At 35.4% G+C, this 20,385-nt stretch overlaps 1 protein-coding gene across 2 annotated transcripts in view; it reads right to left on the bottom strand.

The window, feature by feature from the left end:
* Window positions 1-3,191: 3,191 nt before the first annotated feature.
* LOC117342323 (protein FAM124A-like) overlaps window positions 3,192-20,385 on the bottom strand; it is a 53,049-nt gene continuing 35,855 nt past the window's right edge. The window contains exons 1-3 of one of the 2 annotated variants that reach the window (XM_033904449.1): window positions 14,242-14,367; window positions 8,456-8,505; window positions 3,192-5,546 (exon numbers count right to left, since the gene is read on the bottom strand). In XM_033904449.1, the coding sequence (XP_033760340.1) occupies window positions 4,438-5,457 (1,020 nt within the window). In that variant the 5' untranslated portion in view covers window positions 5,458-5,546; window positions 8,456-8,505; window positions 14,242-14,367 and the 3' untranslated portion in view covers window positions 3,192-4,437. Of the gene's footprint in view, window positions 5,547-8,455; window positions 8,506-14,241; window positions 14,368-20,385 lie in introns of those variants that run through there. The other variant, XM_033904447.1, reaches the window with a different exon arrangement.

Below are 20,385 nucleotides of genomic sequence, written 5' to 3'. Positions count from 1 at the left end.
TGTGTACTTAGAAACAACGTATACTATTGCCTTGCTTGCCAATGCTTCAGGAGGAGAGTGTATATTTATTTATATTTTGTATGGAGAAAATAAATTAAGCCTCTCACAACCCATACAATATCAATAAAACTGAAGATGAATTGATAATAGTTACGTTCTTGTTTTATAATAGATTAATATTGGTGTCTTAGTTTAAAGTTTAATATTCGACACACGTATTTACCAATAGTATACATAATTACAGCGTATACCGTTTGACTAGCGTGCTGGTACATATATAGTAATATCATAATTAAACTATAAATTAAAGGGAAACGGTGACAATATTTGACATACTGGTGCTGTTTTCAAAGATTTCCCTTTATTTCAAAATTTAGATTAAAGTTTCATACTTTTAAGATTATAATTGAATACAAATCAGATTATTTTATAACATAATGCTTGTTCTATAATCTATGTTTGTTTAATGAAACAATCGTCGTTTGTTCGTTGGGCTAGATATATTGCACTGGGGATAAAAACCCGAACATACTGAATTAGGGGCAGATTACTCGGGTCGTGGTAGTAAGTCGCGGTAGGGAGTGGTAGGTGGCAGTGGGTCGTGGTAGTAAGGCGTGGAAGGTGGTAGTAGGTGTTGGTGGTAGGTCGTGGTAGGTGGTAGTAAGGCGTGGTAGGTGGTAGTAGGTCTTGGTGGTAGGTCGTGGTAGATGGTAGTAGGTCTTGGTAGTAGGTGGTAGTAGGTCGTGGTAGTAATGCGTGGTAGGTGGTAGTAGGTCTTGGTGGTAGGTCGTGGTAGTAATGCGTGGTAGTAATGCGTGGTAGGTGGTAGTAGGTCTTGGTGGTAGGTCGTGGTAGTAATGCGCGGTAGAATGCCGTGGTGGATGGTAGGTCTTGGTGGTAGGTCGTGGTAGTAATGCGTGGTAGAATGCCGTGGTAGATGGTATGTCTTGGTAGTAAGGTGTGGTAGGTGGTGGTGGTAGTAGTAGAGTAGGTCGTGGTAGTATGACTATATGCTAACGGTGAAATGAAAAAGGCTACCTTATACGTGATGGATTTATGAATGTGTCTTGTAAGACAAATGTTACATTAATTAAATCTTGTACTGATGAAGACTTTTATTGTTTATCAGTCTCGAAAAAATAAGGAAATAGTTTCACAGAATTAACCGAAAAAACATGCCGAAAACGAAAAGAATGAAAGTAAAAACAAAAAACTAAAAAAAAAAGAAAAAAAGAAAAAATAGAAAATACACAATGAAAGGTTGTACTACAATAGCTAGTTTATGATTGTTTCGTAATGATTTGGAATGCCGAAGTTTTTACTTTTTATTTAGATAATTGGAAAAGGTCATGACACATTAATGTTTCATCACTTGATGCATCTATTACAATACGATAAACAATTGGGTTTATTTTACCTGTATTTGCTCACCTATATGTAAATTAGCCATCCCTGACAGGTGCGCGGCACACGTCGGTGTCAGAAATAGACACGTCACCTCAAGTTTAGGTTTTCTCACTTCTCAGCCAGCTGCTGATAATTTTTTATTCTGTTTCACCCAAATAGTTTTATAGCCTTTCTTATAAGCTCGAATAAAAGAACATTACTTGAAATCAATATAATCATTATATCAAATATAGTAAACTAATAGCAATATGTGTTTTTATTCTTTATAAAAATCATTATGGAGAGTAATTTTGAAATAATATAATGATAGCGTACCTGGCCACCTTTATGTTGTCATGATTTCGTTTATACTTGTAATTTTCTAGTTAACTGGACCAAATCCCATTTCGATTCAATATATCTCGAATGTCGTTCAGTTTTTACCCCTTCCTGACTAACAGATACTCTTCGTGGTCAATGGAACGAATCTTTGGTACTTCCGTCCAATACAAAACCCTATCCGACGTAGAAGAGGATATCTTCAGACTTGCATCTGAGGGGTCGTTACACGGTAAACGTTAGGCTGGAAACTGAAAATTTATGGACCATAAAATTATATTTAATGGATATGTATTAACGTTGATATCGTAATGTCACCACTAACCATAACGGCAATCTCCCTTTGTCAAAGATTGTACCTGTATTTGATGAAAGATGAAAATTAAAGTGGCTGTCAACCATAGCATGTATTTGTCCAGGTATAAATTTCAATAAAAATTCTAGATTCCTATTTCCGCCCCATTGATATAATGTTGTCTGTGTTCGAATCTTGTCATTGATGTCTAAATTAAGAATTAATTTGCATCTTCGAATTGATTTGTTATCATTTCATATCTTGTCTTAGACCGAATACAATAGTGGCTAGAAAGGCTTCCAAATGATTGACATGGCATGTTAATTTCCTTCATGCTAGATGTACCTATATAAAAGATAAACAGTTATCAACTTTTGTGAATGGAGAGCCTATTCAACTGTTCTCTCTGATACAAAGTCCAAACAAATAAAACAGCAAAGGAAAAATAATTATATACAGATATTGTAATGCAGTATCTGTTTAAAAACATTGATGGTGCCATTGCTTTTAATGGTAGAGATATTTTGTTGAGATTTTGAATACATTATTTAGACTCGGCCAAACACAGAGTACTAATCTTTTCAGTAAGTGACGCTTTATTTCGCGATAAAAATGGAGGCACGCGCTCTAAGGATATTTAATCCGACGCATGATATTCGGGACAAGATATAGGAAGGGCCACTGACCATTTCTCGTAATAAATGGCGCCCTTTGCTCATTTCAAACTTCAGAACTGTCGCTGTCCATCGATTCGTGAGAAATAGTGTATACAATTCGTGGCAGAAGTTTTGTTTCTTATCTATTGTTAAAGGATTAATATCCGACAGATTAAGATGACATTGTAGTTAAATGGCTATTGTTTGTAAACGTAACCGGTATAACGAGATATATTTTTGTTTACATTGTTAACTCGTTGATTGATAATACCTTTGTTTCTCTCCAATTAGACCGGAAACACTCGGTACCCCTGATAGCTGATTAACACAATATCATTTAATTTTCACGTCTTCCTCCAATGACAAATTATTTGGTCTGGCTCACTCGTTTTGTTTTAACACAACTAAAAGTTGAGCAGACCGCCATCTTAGAGAGAGATTTATTTGAGTGACAAGTAAGCTTGGCGCCGACATTACCTTTAAACTTTTGAACAGAAAAACGATTCCAAAACAGATAAAAAACGGAAGACGACATCCATTTATTTTACTTCGTCATCTACTGATAAATGATAATTGTAAAAGGCCCAGGGTTGTTCCAGTACATCAGCGCCAGACTTAGATATCGAGTTTTGCCTCGAACCTTTTTGTATATATCTGGTTCGATCTGTATTGTAAATTATAAACACCTATACATCTGACGGACGAATCTCTTTTGTAAAATACAAATGTTTTGAAATAAATCTACAGATGTCAATTTTGAACACATGCACAAATTAAACAAATACTGATGGAAAACTGATCAAGTTTTACTGCTACCTGTATATATAGCCAAATATCATGTATACTAGTTTCTTTTTCAGTAAATTATTCTTTCGGCAGATACAGCTCAAGTCATTTCAACATAATGGAGGCTTCTGCATTTAAGAACGTAATGTTGATGACTTGTAGTTGGTGTATAGACTTAAGAAAATCAAATAATAGTGGTATTATATGGGTAACAAGAGGAAATGAATATACTGTCATCATACCAAGATTGTGATATTCCATTGGTTACTTAGTCCAGGTACCATGTCTTTAGATCAAGAAGTAGTGCTTAAGTGTTGTTTCCAAATGTTTATGTTTCTGGCTCGAATATTATATTTCATTTTATAAGTAAGTTTCCTTCAGGTAGATACCTACAATTTTCCCAATTATTGCAATTTAAAAACAATAAAAATCACTGAATCCCTTTATTTACCGCGTTTAATGTCTAAAACCCTTTATAGCGTCGCCTTTTTACCGGACAAATACTGGGAATATGATTAGATTTAAGTAGATTTTCCAATTCGGACATAAGTCCAATATTTTTTTATCTTAATATTAGGATATGGTACCTGTTCAAGCAGAAAAAAATTAATAGTACACTGTATATGGAAAACAATCGCTGTATATTCACATTCGCCTTTATCGCCCTCCGTTATGACAGACATGGCGTGACTAATATAAGTATATATCAGTCCATAAATAGTAATATAATCGTAATAGGAGGTCGAAATAAGTGTTCTATAAATGTTGATTTTACCAGTGAAAAGCGAAAGGTTGAACGGTCGTAACTTTGATTTGACGAGAGGTTGACTGAGCGAAAGTTTGACTTGACGAGAGGTTGACTGAGCGAAAGTTTGACTTGGAGATTGTTTTCCAGTACACAGAACGGAGATATACCCACCCAATAGTAAGTGATATGCTTGGAACACAGTGACATAAATCAAACATACATAAATATCATACATAGAAACTCGATAATTGTACTGTCCGGTCAGAATTTCCTGAATTCAATGAATTTTGTGACGATCTGTCCGATTGGTCCGATCTATGTGATAACCGATCTGATTGGTCCGATCTATTTGACAAACTATCTGATTGGTCAGATCTACGTGACAACCTGTCTGATTGGTCAGACCTGTGTGATAATCTGCCTGACTGATCAGATCGATTTGACCTGTCCGAACTGTGTCGAGACACATTACTGGTTTTGTCCGAAGGCGATATATTGCACCCTGTGACCTCCAACACTATCACATTCCCATCGTGGTCTGTCGTCTGCCATCTTGTGTCCGATAGGGGCTTACAAACGTTTGGAAATAACGGCACAATATGTCCAACATCTGTGACCCTGAATTGCAGTTTAACACAGTCTAACGCACGAGGTTTTATGTCCGATTGAATCTTCTTCAGTGCGAACTGCACATCGTAGTTCAAATGCGTATGAATTGTAAACAGACAGAAGTCGTTTCGATTCAGTTCTGGTTCTGTTCCAATAATAAGCTTGTAAAACTGAACCATATCATTCCAGTTGTCTTCACTCGTAAACACAACCACCCGTATATGCTCCTTCCCATAATGCACCTGTCGCACCGCCCAGAGCGGAAGATCCTCTGAGGTGTAATAAAAGTCTTGACTGTTGTAAGGGTATGGATTTACCCTCCCTCGAGAAACCTCCTCCGAATGGTGAAACTTCCACGGGGATTTCTCAAAATGTTTTTTGGCGTTTTGAATTCGTTCGCATCCCAACATACCTTCTTCATGAAGAAACACCATCAGAGAGACGCTTGGCAAGTAAGAAGTTTGCATTGAAAAAGACTGGTTATCGCCATCACTGAAATCTGTCCTCTCAGATATTTTAAATATATGCAAATCAGGATCCACCCAGTCAATAACTGGTTGATACATATCCATCATCGGATATATCTCGTGAGCGTCCGCCAGAAAGTGCACAGTCATTCGGTAGGGGTCGCTCAACATGATGGAGTCTATATCTGAGTTACCAGATAGACTAATGTTCTCGCTTTCTGTTTCTGAACGCAGAGACCCAATGGACGATATACTGCTACCTGCAAAAACAAGAAAGATGGCGGTTATTGGAATGCATGTCACTAGCGATTGTCGTCTGCCTGCCTAATGGATATCTCGACGTTACATCGCGTCCATTTCCCCCGAGTAGACAGTAACAATGGACAACCAATTATTACAATGACTATTCGAACAATGCAGTGCTCATTATGATTGAGACAAGCGATAGATCTACGTAATGTCATAATGACTTTGTATCTAAGTGGTCACGATGGATAGGATTGGTGGAGTAAGTGCTGAAATTGATGATCCTATTTATTACATTTCAATTATTCTTCCTATCTCATCATTGTATTCCTTGCGAAGCATTAATGAGCATTGATATCAAGTTTTCAAACTCATATTATAATGATCAATATTGACATTTCAAGAATGTGTATTATACTATTAGAATATCACTGGAGGTTATCATTTCAAACAGAAAACAAATCCACAATCTTCAGCACACAGCTAAATCGATATTGTCAAGTTGAGAATATTCCTCAATGGTAATGTCAGAATAAGTATTAAATCATATCCGATCGGTTAACATCGCTCAAGAGAAATGTACGATTTCAAAATACAGTCAAAACAGTCAAAACACTCACCATGCTTTGTCTTCTAGATGTAACCATTTGATAAAAATAACAATTTTGTTGTTCCAGGTACTACCTATTCCTCTTAATTACAGGTAGATTACAGGTATATTACAGGTGTATTACAGTTATATATAACGGGGGATTAAAGTCTCCCCTGACCGCCATGCCTATCAAATCACATCCCTATATAATGCTTGCCCCTGAAATCCGTTCTCGAGAACAAGTGATTTCTTTCTTCCCCAGTGACCTAAATTCTATTTCCATTGTTAGGTTATGTCAAACGTAACACAGACCCTGTTTAATGCTCTAAGCAGATTTCTCTATCGTCTACCTATGGGTCTAAGCTAGTGATCTCGTGTATTCAAAAGTTTCCATAGGATGTTTATATAAATTCTGTTGAAACATGTTTAAGGATTTATCATTTGATCAGGTACAACTTCCCACAAAACATTACATACAAACACCTCCTTTTAATTAATAAAAACGAAATACGTGTTCCAAATGCACGATGGACTGAATATTGTTCCCAGTCTTAATAGATATTGGAACATTTTTGTAATCATCACTTTCAGGGCAATTAAATGGTATTAGTTGGAATCTTAATAAAGTGGTGTAAATTACATTAACTATTACAGACATTTCTCATTTTACACATAACTGTTCAAACTGAGAGGAGTGCTTCCGTATGCATTGCACATTTAAAGGGACAGAGCAAATGTCAGTCATTTTAGCATAATAAAAACTGATGTTATCAGTTAATTTTATAATTGTAAAACCGAATGTTTTGACATAAGCGAACATGTGTGGGTCTTTGTCCCGATTTTGTCGTACTAATTTCTCCATCTGTAGTAAGCAATAAAAGTCATGATTCTTTAGAATAGATCTTCATTGAATTAAATAGTGTAGATCTTTTAAATGTTAATGTTTCTCAACTAATGTGCATCACGTGAAATAAATAAAGGACAAGCCGCGGTAAAGAAACTTCAAATCAAATACAAGTACTAATTCATACAAACTGTCCTGAGTGTTTCTACACAGACAGACAGTGGACAGAAGGCAGGGTATTGAGGCATGTTTGAATTTGTCTTCGTCGAATGATTATAATTATCCAAAGCCCCTACATATCAATTTGTTGCTTTAAATAGTATCAATGCCTACCGAGTTTGCAATACATGTTTTATTATGCGTGCTTATAATAAGAAATTTTGATGTATTTTTTTTCCTTTAAACTCTTGAACTGAATGGTAGATTAAACTAATAGTAAATTATATCTCTTAGGATATGATGAATCATCGAATGATTTCTTTTACATACTGAAAAATGTCGAATCTATATGATTATACTGTAACGGAATTTCAGTGTCTTCGAGAATAAAATCCACTTAAATGTGTCTTTTGAAAGAAACATATTATTGTTTACCACTAGGACATATCGGATAAAGGATACCACCGACCTTAGCCGAACAAAGCGATCACGTCAGAGGGAAAGTATGTAGAAGGTCGGTGTTTTTATTAATCCACGGATATATCTTCCTGTTGTCTACATTGTCAGTTACAATGACAACATATTCAAACGAACTGAAAGACATTTCTATTACAGAAACATGCCATTCAAAACATCTGAGAAGCGTGCATGAAGCGCAGTGAACAGAGACAAAACAACAGTGTTTCTAAATTTGCAATTTGTTCCGGCAGTTACGAATTTTGAACTTTTACTTTTTTTTGTCTCAATGTAATTATCAGATGCATTGTTTTGGCAATGAATGTACGTGACCCTCTGTACAGGTTACCACGCCTGGTCAACTCTGAGTCACGACGGACAACTACTGGGTACTGTCATTGTTGTTTTAAACAATATCATGTAGACAATTTGGTAGCTAAAATGAGGTAGTTTGTCTTTGTTTGAGGTGGTGAATCATCGATTCCTTGTTGTTTTATAATAAACGTAATGGAGCAAGATAAGATACGATTCATTGTCGTCAAGATTTATTCGGTAAGTATTTCTGAACTTGCGTTTGAAAAAACACGTGACGCATCAAATTTCACTCGCCCAATTAAACTTTGAAACATTGACATGAGAAAGTTATCACATATAAGGAGGCACGATTTTTTTATTGTTTTGTTATTAATCTTTTTTTTATCGCTTTTGTGTTCTATAAGGATATTATTAATGCGATTCCACTAAACTCGCGTTTCATTCTGTTTCAGACTTATTTTGTCAAGGTTTTGGAATTCCTTTGACATGAATCACTTTCAAATTAGTTTACATTAAAATTGGTTGGAGATAAAGAAAACACTTGGCAATATACTTACCATCATTAGACGAGTTGGAGGCGGAAGCGGACAGACTGCCACGTCTTGACCTGAAGAAGTAAAAATGAAATATTATCAAAACATGTGATATAAACAAGGAGGAGGAGAAGGAGGAGGAAGAGTGAAAAAAATGAATGAATGAAAGAATGCATGAATTAATTAATTAATTAGTCAATAAATCAATGAGTAAATAAATGAATGAATGAATGGATGAATGTATGAATGAATGAATGAATGAATGAATGAATGAAAATCAGATAAATCACGAAATTCCTCTTTTTATTTCAGATAAATCCTTTAATCCTAGTTTGTTTCATTTCCCTTATTCTATCAGTCCCCGTCAATGGCTATCGTGATCAGGTCTCCTTCCCCAACATTTCTTAGGAACGATAAATACACGATATACATTGCAACATGGAGGTAAGTATGTATAGGGTTTCCGGTGATGAACGTCTAGACAAAGGTACCTGTGTGTTATGGCCGCTGTACCTGTACACACCTCAGTGCTTCATGTGTAACCAAGAACACCTGTCCCCTGACCCCTACACAGGGAGGCACCCTAACGGCCCACCTACGATCCAGGTACTGAAGGTGTTTGTTTACAGAATGTTGAGAAAACCTGGACAGGTGTACAGTTCAAAGATTTCTCAATGAACCTGATTCATCTTTCGTAGTAATGTCTTTCTACCTAATTACGTGCATCCCTAGCCTTAAACAATAGTGCTATTGTGACCTGTTCTGTTGTTAAACGCCAACAGCAGATGATTTCATTTATGTCATCAAATTTCGATATGAAAATTCCATTAGCATGACATGGATGAAATCTATACACTTAGCAAGGGGAAAAGTTAAATTCCCACAAAACGACCACAATAGTTCCTGATTACTTTCAGACAGGTAAAGGTCTTTAAGCTTGATTAGGTTTTGTCAAAATGTGCTAAAAAGGTGTGATACAATTGATTTAATTTGATATACATCACCTATATACACGATATTGGTAAGAATATGATATTTATAGGCAGTAACTTTGATGAATAAATTATTGTGTTCGCTTAATAAACGGCGAGTTAAAACTTTAATGCCGTAAATGTTTTTTCAAGGTGTGCACATTAAAATGTGATTGGAATTTCATGTTTGTTGATAAAAAAGTTTTAAAATCATTAAACGAGTACCAACATGCCTTTTTGGTCTTTGTTAAACTGTGTTTTAGAACACCTGAAGCAACTTCATATCTTGAGGAATTGCAAAAAACACGAACAATCTAGTATCACATTACACCGCGTCGTTACAAAGAAAGTGAAAGTGTCAATCAAATTTTGCAAAGTCATATAAACATTAGTTAACTACACACTAACAAAGAAATTAGATTCACATTTGCATTATCTTTAAACCTGAAATCTCCTGATCATCATCAAATAATGGATGTCTTCCATTTGGGTATCTTTATATCCTTATGAAAACAGACAAAAGACGCTGATCCCTTGGAATTCATGCTTTTCGACTCCTGTAGAACTCGTGTGGGGCCATGACAGAGATTAAGGTATCTTCTCCGTGATATAGTGTGTAAATCATTGTCAACCTTTATTAATAAGGATAATATTGTAACATCAGATAATCACTATATTGCCACACATTCAATATAGTTCTAGCATCATTTATTCTATATTAGATTTATTAACGATAAGGTATACCGTAAATGTACAAAAATATCAATCAAACAAACTTTGCTTTTAACAATGGAAAATTGATTGAACTAGCCTTTGTTTCGGAAACAAACGATAAAGATAACAATATCGGTTGCTGCACCCTTCTACCAATGAGCAATTACTCCCATCTAGCATACACGAAGCATTGGTGAGGTGACGTCAATTTAAGTAACGTAATCAGATCCTGTCGTTCACAGCATATCTAAACTACTACCGGTGATATGCCGTAGCCTATTTACACACGTCGTAATGGCAATCTGCTCATGTTAACACCATATTAGCATCAACTGATGTTAATCGTAAAGGCAGCTTCCGGTTTTATATTTTGTAATAAGCCTCTGCAATTTCAACCGGAAATACAATGCCATATTATATACGGAAAATACCGGAAAGAGACGATTGCAAAAAATCTCTAGACATAATTGCTAATATTGACCATGTTAAAAATGCGGTAATTTGTTCCTTTCGGAATAAACTTACTTTGATGTTTTGAGCATAATTCTTCCTTGTTTCCTCTGCATAACGTACCGTCAGACGTGTTTATATAACCAAAGTTAATTCAATTCGGTATCTTACTCCATTTGGGAATTATAAAAGCCATTCTTCAAAGCAAAGGAAGTCGACAGTCATTAAACTATTTAGCTGGCATAAGAATAGTCCTGAATTGTAGATATGGCCCTCATACGTTATTTTGGTATGAAGTCCACGTTGCTGTCGACATTTTCCCTCCAGATGATAACACCGTGGAGACTCATTAATCGAAGACGTAGGTATTCAACATTGACATTAATTATGTCCACCATTTGTGTCCGTTACTTAGCAACGAGAGGTGTATTAGATTTAATACGCTCCATGTATGCATTTGTCGGATGATTATTTATGAAGGCTTTCTGCGGCTAAAAATAATCTTTTTTTTCTGTTTATAAGTCTCCCCAGTCTTTATTACACGTACTGCCGGTGGCAGTTGTCGGGTAGTATGGTATTATCAAGGAATGACGTTTTATTGGTGTTCAAAACCGGTAGAGTGATGTATCAGTGATATAAATAAAAGCATTGTTAGACCCGATGTATATATCCATGATCTAATTTATGGCATTACAGTGTGATAGTACTTTACCAAGGGACTTTAGTGACGTCGAGTGACCATAATCATCTGTGGAGAACATTTTTATACGATCTAAGCTTTCTCGAAGCTGTCAAACATTGAACAAACAAACTATGCATTACTGAAACCAGCTTCAACATCGTATAGTAAGAATGCAGAGTGACAAAGGCTTTTCAAGTCTCCATATAGACTGCCCTTTATAGCCTTTGAATAAATCACTATCATTTTCTATCACCAGTTTTTACACGTTAGTTTCACTTCCCATCTCACATCCTGCTGATTTCTATATTATTTATGAACCCCCAATCACCTCTGGTCCTCACAACAAAAGGACGCCATTCATTCCGGCCCGCTGAGGATACCATAAAAGCAACCGTTACGCCGATAAAATCGCCATCATTTCATAAATTTCGTATGATGACTTTATTAGATTGGTAAGGTTATTGTCCCAACATATAGACAGATTGTATCGGTACTAGGTCCGGAGTCATCGGAGAGGATCATCTGTGTACTGTCCACATACAAACCAGCTGTACTCCACATCATATCATCGACAGCTTGACCATCAAAAACTGTCACAAATTTATATACACATATATTTAATGTATATTTGTATATGTATGTTCATGATTCATATTAAAACTGTCTTTTTGTTGTTTTTTTCAAATTCAATATGCTACCGGGAAAATCCTTTAGCAAACCCAAGTGAATATTTTCGAATAGTCTAAGTAAAATAAAATAAAGGCGAAAGAAGACCATGCTTTCCGCCAGTTTCTCAGCTGTCCTAGTGCTATTGGTGGACAGGTTAAACAAAAGTCAATGAAATACACTATCATCGAAGCTATGAAAAAATGATTTCTCATATGATTGTATGATGGTTAATAAATTGCTATCAGATGTTTTGGTTTTGTTTGTTTATATAGGGTTACAAAAACACATGATTTGTTCTATAAAATTGTAGAAGGTTTTCCATCAATTAATAAAAGGAGAAAGCTGGCAATAGCATTGCATTGCCAAAAACGAAAATGAATATAGCATTGATTTCCCCTTTTTATTGAAAAGAGTCTTATTTTCAGTACAACTTGTTTTGTCCGACAAGTGTTTGATACGGTTTGAGCAGCAACTAACTTTGCTGAAATCAATTTATATATCGTGAAAAAAGAACATGACTAGAGCTATAATCATGGCCAGTAATCGATCAAAACCTATCACCTACTGATTTAATTTACTAGGAATTTTCTGCGAACAATTCCAGCTTATATTCGATCACATTCTAGAAATTACGTCTGCAGTAATAACTTGTTTCCAACCCTGAAGCCGTGTGGAGTCAGAACATAAATTACTCGTAAAATTGCAGGCGTAATGCACGTGCCGCCAGCATGTTGCGGGAACGTGTTTCTAACCAGTCGATAGACCATGTGTGCAATTAATTGCCAGAAAATTTTCGCAACAATTGCATATTGCCGTATGCCAGCTATTCATTATCATTTCGAATATCGCTTCTTTATGATATGCATATCTTGCATAGTTCTTTAATACACAGTTACATGACAAGCTTGTAAGGGACAACGACCAGCTATGTCAGAGAAGTGTTTGGTTGTCACGGAAACACAAGTCGTCCTGAATATGAATGAATCTATGTGCAATACAACTCATTAGCTATAGGTTTGCTATTCCCAAAGGGGATTCCTAGGTACGGTAGATAGGTGAATTAATGAAAATAAGGATTAGCGAGTAGTCATCATCACTGTAAAGTGATGTTTATAAAGACTCTCGGTCGATATCCACAAAATTGTTACACATGAGAAACAGCTTAGCTTCCAATCACAGGCATTCGGCTGTATTATCGTGTAGCATATAGCAGCTATATGCTACACGATAATACAGCCGAATGCCTGTGATTGGAAGCTAGAAATAGCATTTGATCTATGTGAGCTAAAACATTTCATCAATGATTGACCTCGAGTTTTGAAAGAAAGAAAGTCAAAGTGATTAATATGTAAAATAAAGTCTAAACTAAAAAATGAAACGTCATCTTGCTGATTCTAAAATTAGTTAATTTTATCGATCGAAATATTGTGATATGAACTTAAACATGATACTGTAATATTGTATCCAGGGTAAAGGGTGTACCTACTTTTATTAACTATTACTAATTATAACAACAGGATGATGTCAAGGGAAGGTCTGATAATTTCTTATATTTCTTAGGGAGGGGGTCTGAAGAAGAGGACCAATTACAGTCATCGAATACAATTCTGGAATGAATGGCGTCATTGTTTATCAGTTTATCAACTATATAATGCTTATGCATTAACTTTGATAGAAAGTGACCTTAATGGTCTTAATATGGAATCGAAAAGGTTACAGAAAAATGTCTATGATACTGTTCGTTACCTCAGCATATGCTCTCGTGGTATAAACCACAAAATAGTCAACAACTGGAGACATTTTGGTCAATACCATAGTCCAGTTTTAAAATGCGACTCTCTCGATATCGTTATTAACACTTAATTGATAAAATCTGCCAGGTGATATCAGGATAGATATATATTTACATGTGAATACTACCCTATTTAGGGTACTCGGAAACAGCCTTCTTTACACAATAAAGAAATTTAATCCTGCTACAAACACATTGACGTAAAACAGTCAATTTGTCTGCACTCGAACCCATATCCAGATACAATGTAAACAGGACAGTACTAGACACTGTCTGTAGTAAAAAGGATTGATATCTCAAGTGGAAGGTTAAGCTATCACTACCTTTGAAAATTGAGACCCTTTTTCTCGCCTGAAAAGGTCACCATATCGTGGTCTAGATTTAGTCTCAAAGGGATTCAACGTCATGCACCCACTTTGTATATATCGGTAAGGAGTGGTCTCTACAACTTTGTAAATAGAAACTTGAAGTATTTATATTTAGAATTTACCAATTTTCCAATATTAGTTATAAGCTTATAATGGCTACTTACCTGTAACGATGACCCGCGCCCTTCCGTTTAGAGGATATTTGTGTTGTTTACATTATTGACAATTCCTTGGCCCGTATTTCCTAACATGGCGGCCATGCTTCTCTGTATAAATCACCACCTTAGTAAAGCATTAACTGGGCACACAACCTACGTCGGATTTTCTCGTGCCCCAATTGTTTTCCTTTCTGATTATACTATTTACAAAGCAATGTCGTTGTACCCATAACATAAAATAAAGTCTGTGAAAGGGCTCCACATGGGTGGGGTAACAGGATACCAATATAATTATATATATATATGTTTATATATTATCTATTTGTAAATGGATGACTTAACTTTATTCAAATTTTTGAGCTATGTCTAATAAATCTTTTTGAAATTGTATGAAAACAATACATTGTTCGTGTAATGTGTATTGATTATCAATAATACCCCAAGACTCAACTCTCTCCGCCTAGACCGTCACCGCTCACGGACTGTTTATTCAGAATTACCAGTTATTACAAGCATGAGTGACTTTAGTTTTGTGTAGGTACACTGTTAGATTATGAATCAAATTTCAAATAATTGGTTAATCAACTTTGGGCTGAAAAATATCAACATACTTTCTATTATATGTGTAACTATTAAATAAATACCATTCCAAACAGTTGTGTTTGTAACCGGTATCGATTTGTCCGATAGCGTACTACCGCACATTTGTGGAAGGAACTGTAATAATTGAACGTTTAATTGGAATCGTTAACAAATTTCAACAACATGATAATGACACTAGTCCAAATCAACAGTATCGGATATCCGTGTAAATTTCATTAAGCATCGTTAGCTTGATCTATATTTCGTATTAATGTTCTACTTAATAATTCAAACTGAATCATTTTAAAGGGGACCGCTTTAGTACAATTTGTAGTATGCATCCTTAATATCAATTCGTATCTGTTTGTAATTTGATAACAACTTTGTTTTATAAAACAGATGCATGGCTAAATTGAGAAATTGGTCATCGCTGAAACTTTATTAAGTTTACAACAAGCTGTATCATCTTATACTATATCAATCACGCTTGATGGCCCGAATTGTTGCACGTGAGGAGTCTTACTGTGGAAGAAAACCTGACAACCAACGGAAAACCAACGTGGTCAGACAGGTGACCCATGCATTTTCACGTCCGATCGGGGAATCGAACCCCAGCCGCCTAGGTGAATCGCAAGTATGTTCACACTGTGTCACCCTACCATTCTAAATGGTCTTGACTCTTCTGGGAGAAAGATAAGTTGTGCCACTGTCACCTTTTCATTCAGATAGTTAAAAAGTGTCCAGATATATCGTTTCTATTGAATGACCATAATGATCATAAAAATAGATAGTTTATCTATAAAATGATATGTTTTATCATATGATCAGTAGACATACATTACTTGTTATGCTGTAGCCACAAACGTAAAGATTTAAAAAAGGTTATTTTTGCAGTTACCCTAATGCAATTTTTTCCAGTCCCTAATTAGAAAACCTATTATCTTTATCCCGCTGGCGGTATTCGGCTTTTGCTATCTTCATGGTACATTATTCCAGAGCATGTTGACAATCGGCACGAGGTCGTTAGGCATTGAACTAATCAATACAGTTATTACATGCACGTGCATTTTCACCTGTTTTTCTCAGATAAGGAACTTATACATGCACCAGACATCCAAAACGGTTTTGATAAAGTTTCTTTCATATAAAAAGAATGTTTATGAATAACTTCAGGCTCAGCTAGTTCAGGGAGCATAAGCCGTATTTTTTCCAGAACAAAGACTATTACAGTTGATGATGTCCCTAATAAAATGCATTGGAACATTTGATAGAAATAAGAATTAGTCTAATGATAAACCTCCAGGTGTTACCTTATATGTCGTGTTGCTGGTTTGTCTTTCAAGGTCACTCCAACATATGATTGAGGTCATGGATAGGATATCAATTCATACTCCATATTGACATTGGTAAGAATTAAAGGTTTATTTTATAGTAACAAACTACAAACATGCTAGTAATTGTATGTCATACAATACATAGGTCTTTACAATGGATTTTAAATTTACATAATATTAAAAACATCCGCCCTGGTTCTATTATGCATTCTGCCAAACAGCTGAACAACCATGATCTATTGTACATATTGAAGGTATTGTTATAATTATGGCGAGTAGTAAACAAGTGTCATGAATGGATGATATCAAGATCTTATAGATTTTTTAACAACTGGTGGACGCAAACCTATTGTTTGCAGTGACTTGCAAATTATAGGTGCCAAAAAAATTAAAAAAGACTTTGAAACTAACTTCACATATTGTGTGTGATATATCAATTTCTTAAAGATGTATATTTTTGATCTAATGAATAGATTTCATTCAATACTAAGAAACCATAGAGTATTGCGCTTGTCCGTATTCATGGTACAGGCATCAACTAACGACCACTTGTGAAATGTTTGAATGTGACAAATGGACCAATTTGACAGGAGAGTTCAGTGAAACACACTTGGCGAACACCTGTGGTGAATACAGCTTTAAAGCTCTAATAAACGAAGAAATAGCAAATAGTAAGATTCATGCAACACAAACATGTGGTTCACTAGCCATGTTCAGCTGAAAAAGGTGCTTTATACCAGGAACAAAACTGTGTTTGCGAGGTCAATATCCAAACAAAGGCAAGGGGTCACAGTCTAAAATCCAATGAAGGCGTTTTTGTAGGGATATGAAAGGAATAAAATCATTCTTAATACTAACAGGTGCCTGATATTTTAGTGGTTTGGTGGTCCTTATCAAAACAGAAAGTGACTTACTGTGAGAAAATGATTTAGCACACCTGATTTACTATGAGTTGATATAGATGTAGGATAAAACAGCCGTGCCGATATGGCTTCTGGGATCAATTTGGTAAAGGATTATATCTATAATGCATTATCTGAGAATATTAATTTTATGGATTCACCATCCCCAGATAACAACAGTAATAGTACTATACATTGACGATGTCATTTTGTTTTAAATTATTTCGTTCAAAATTTGCAGCACAATGTAATATCACGTACAAAACTCCAGTATTGCCTGCAACAGTACGTGTTTCTAACAGAGACAAGGGTTTGGCAGGGCGGTGATTCTATCGTGCTTACGATCGAGTAATGGTATAATAAGGTCGATAACATATAGGTATTTATCATTCTGAATTATTGAAAATCATCGTCACTGATCCTGCTAACGACCTGAAAATGCAGGTGAACCTCAATGTAACGACCTTTAAATCCTTTATGGCATTAATTGTTTGACCATCTAAATTAACACGCCGTACTATACAACACGTCGGCTTGTTGATGTCTCTGATTTCGAGACATGCGGTCAGCATGGTAACCAAGCGTTTCCGTGAACACGATAAGAAAATAAAACGTTTTGATATACCGGAAAGTGACCAGGTTCGAAGTCATAGATTAGTCATCGGTCCGCCAAGTATTGATATCCTTACTGAAAACTGCTTGATTTTTGTAGATTTGGAGATAGCGGTTTAAAACGTCACTTTAACCAGTGATAAAAAAGGAAACGATGGCGAAATCCTGATAATGCTCTTAACGTGTCAGGTAACATTTGACTTATTATAGGTGTATTCCAGGGAGAACTTTACATCCCCATTGATAAAATCGCGAGGTCGATAGATACACTCACAACAGGTCGCAATCCCTTTAAAAGATGCATCGCCTTACCCTTTTTAAATCTAAAAAAAAAATCAATTTAAACCACCTTCCATAACCCTGCACTATCTGTATTATTCATAGTGAATCTGGTTCGGACTACACGCGTGTTTAATGATATTTTTTAATTTATGCAATATTTAAAGCTTTCCAAATTGTTTGAATTATCAGATTAAATGCACGTTCCCGTATTAACATTATGAGTGATTACGATTTTTCCTAATTCCCCTTTCTGAGTTCCACACAGCCTCCACTCAGATGAGTCTCTATGCAGTTTGTCTGTATTATACCATGTACAATGTATATAGTATTCATATTAAACGTACTTTTCACTAAACAGAATACACCTTATTTTGCTCGAGTTTCTCACTATCAACCAATCAATTTTCATTTACACCAGGATAAGCATCAGCTCTCTAATATGTCAGACTATCGACCAGTATGGTATGACAGGTTGACTAGAATCTACCATCCTTCGCTGGTGTTTTCAACTATCACTACCAAGCACAGAATGGCAATTTAATTTCACCAGAATTAATCACATCTCACCAAGAGTCTTGAGAAATATGCCAGCTCAGCTCAGCAATGACATACTTACTCAGATGATATTTAGCACGTCAACCTTCAACACGAAAAATGAACCATCGTCATATTTGTCAATGATAACATCAAAAGAGTATTAATATGTCTAAAAAAAACTCCATTATTCTTCACGATAACGGTGGAAAAAATGACATACGCTTGAGAAAAGATTAAATATTACGTTGATGTTTGCGTTAGAGCTAATGAATAATGTTTAAGATAACAAGGAGCGTTTAAACTGCCGACATTGATATATTAGTCTCTAAAATTAAGTGCATATCGAATGGCTTGGAAATTGATCCATATAAGCACCCGCCCGATTTATTCTTATAAAAAATCGCCATGGTGCACTTATTTATATATCGTCAATCATACCTATCGAGAGTCTTGGTAAATAAATGTTCGAAATGCCAATTAACATATTACCACCTAGACAGTAGCCACATCATTAAACATAGCTTACATGTAATGCAGTAGAAATATTCTAATGATTAAAATAAAAACGAATAGAATCATAGTGACAAGCTGACAAATATTGTGATATCCGAGTATATGATCACCGAGTGATGAAATCAACACCATTCAATGACATCAGATCACATTTCATAAACTTTCAATATCAAGTACAAAATAATCATCATTAAAAATATGACAATGAATTGAGTTATGTTCTAATCGAATTGAAATCTACCCTATCAAGTAAAATTGTAGATGTTGATAGAAGAGAAATCAAAAGTTGTTACTGGATTAAGGACCCAATGACCCCGATAGATATAGGTATAATTCTTGTTTATGATATATGATACTGTACCTAGTCCACCCGGCTTACAGAAATATTACATAGACCATTTGTCAACGTCACACGTAAAAAAAGCCTCGAGCATATTGGGTACTTATCAATTAATAAGGATGGCCATTCACACTTTCGTAAATTATTTGTGTGAGGTGACATATTCTCCGATAAAAGACGATAACATCCCAACTGATTGTTTTACGTTAATCGCGTATTATATAGCTGCCGGAAATGGATTAGTGCCGGAAAGTGACTGTCGTTAAATGTGAACGATACATAAAATTAAACCTAACCCAAGTCAATGAGTTCCTGAAAATCAAGAACTGCCAATGTTTACCAATGGCCACTTTTAATAATTGTGATACATCGAGATAACATTTTATGAATGAAAATATTTCTACATCACACAAAAAAATGGATTGTGTATCAAGCGTATTGATATCAAGTGTATTGACTGCAAGCTGATTGCACCATTGAAAAGTCAATGAACTGCCTTTTTAGGACTAATTTATTGTGTTTTTCTTTAATACAGACGGGAAAAAATACAAAACACTATTTTCAAATGTGATATACACATGAAAATTTGTAATTAGTTACAAACTCGCATCAGGGTCTTATTTTGAAAGAAAACATTTCCATGAGATACCACCGTATAATGTGACTAATTTGTCAACAAGATCGGTTTTCACCTCCGAAATAATATCAACATTGCCTAATGTATCAACCTCGGAAATATCGTTTTGTTTCCGTGCTTGAAAACTACACGAGAGCATGTTAATGAGTTCCAGTCGAGTACGCCTTAATTTTAGAGAGCACGCACAAAGCTACCCGACCAAGTACACCCCACCTGCGTCTGGTTACCAAGGTAAATCTACCGTGTAAGTTAGTGGCATTTCTTAGATGAAAACTACGATAGCTTAATGACTTGAGCCGGATCAAATTTTGAGTCCTAGCTGATGTGTATAAGATGCATACTTTTTGATTATGATATCTTTGATAAGTTATTTGACTTTTTGTCTTAAAAATTTAGATTTTAATGATCTGA

This window comes from Pecten maximus, chromosome 14, assembly GCF_902652985.1.
Source record: "Pecten maximus chromosome 14, xPecMax1.1, whole genome shotgun sequence".
Lineage (NCBI taxonomy): Eukaryota > Metazoa > Mollusca > Bivalvia > Pectinida > Pectinidae > Pecten > Pecten maximus.
The sequence above is the reverse complement of the archived record's forward strand: the minus strand, read 5'-3'. Positions and strand labels throughout refer to the sequence as shown.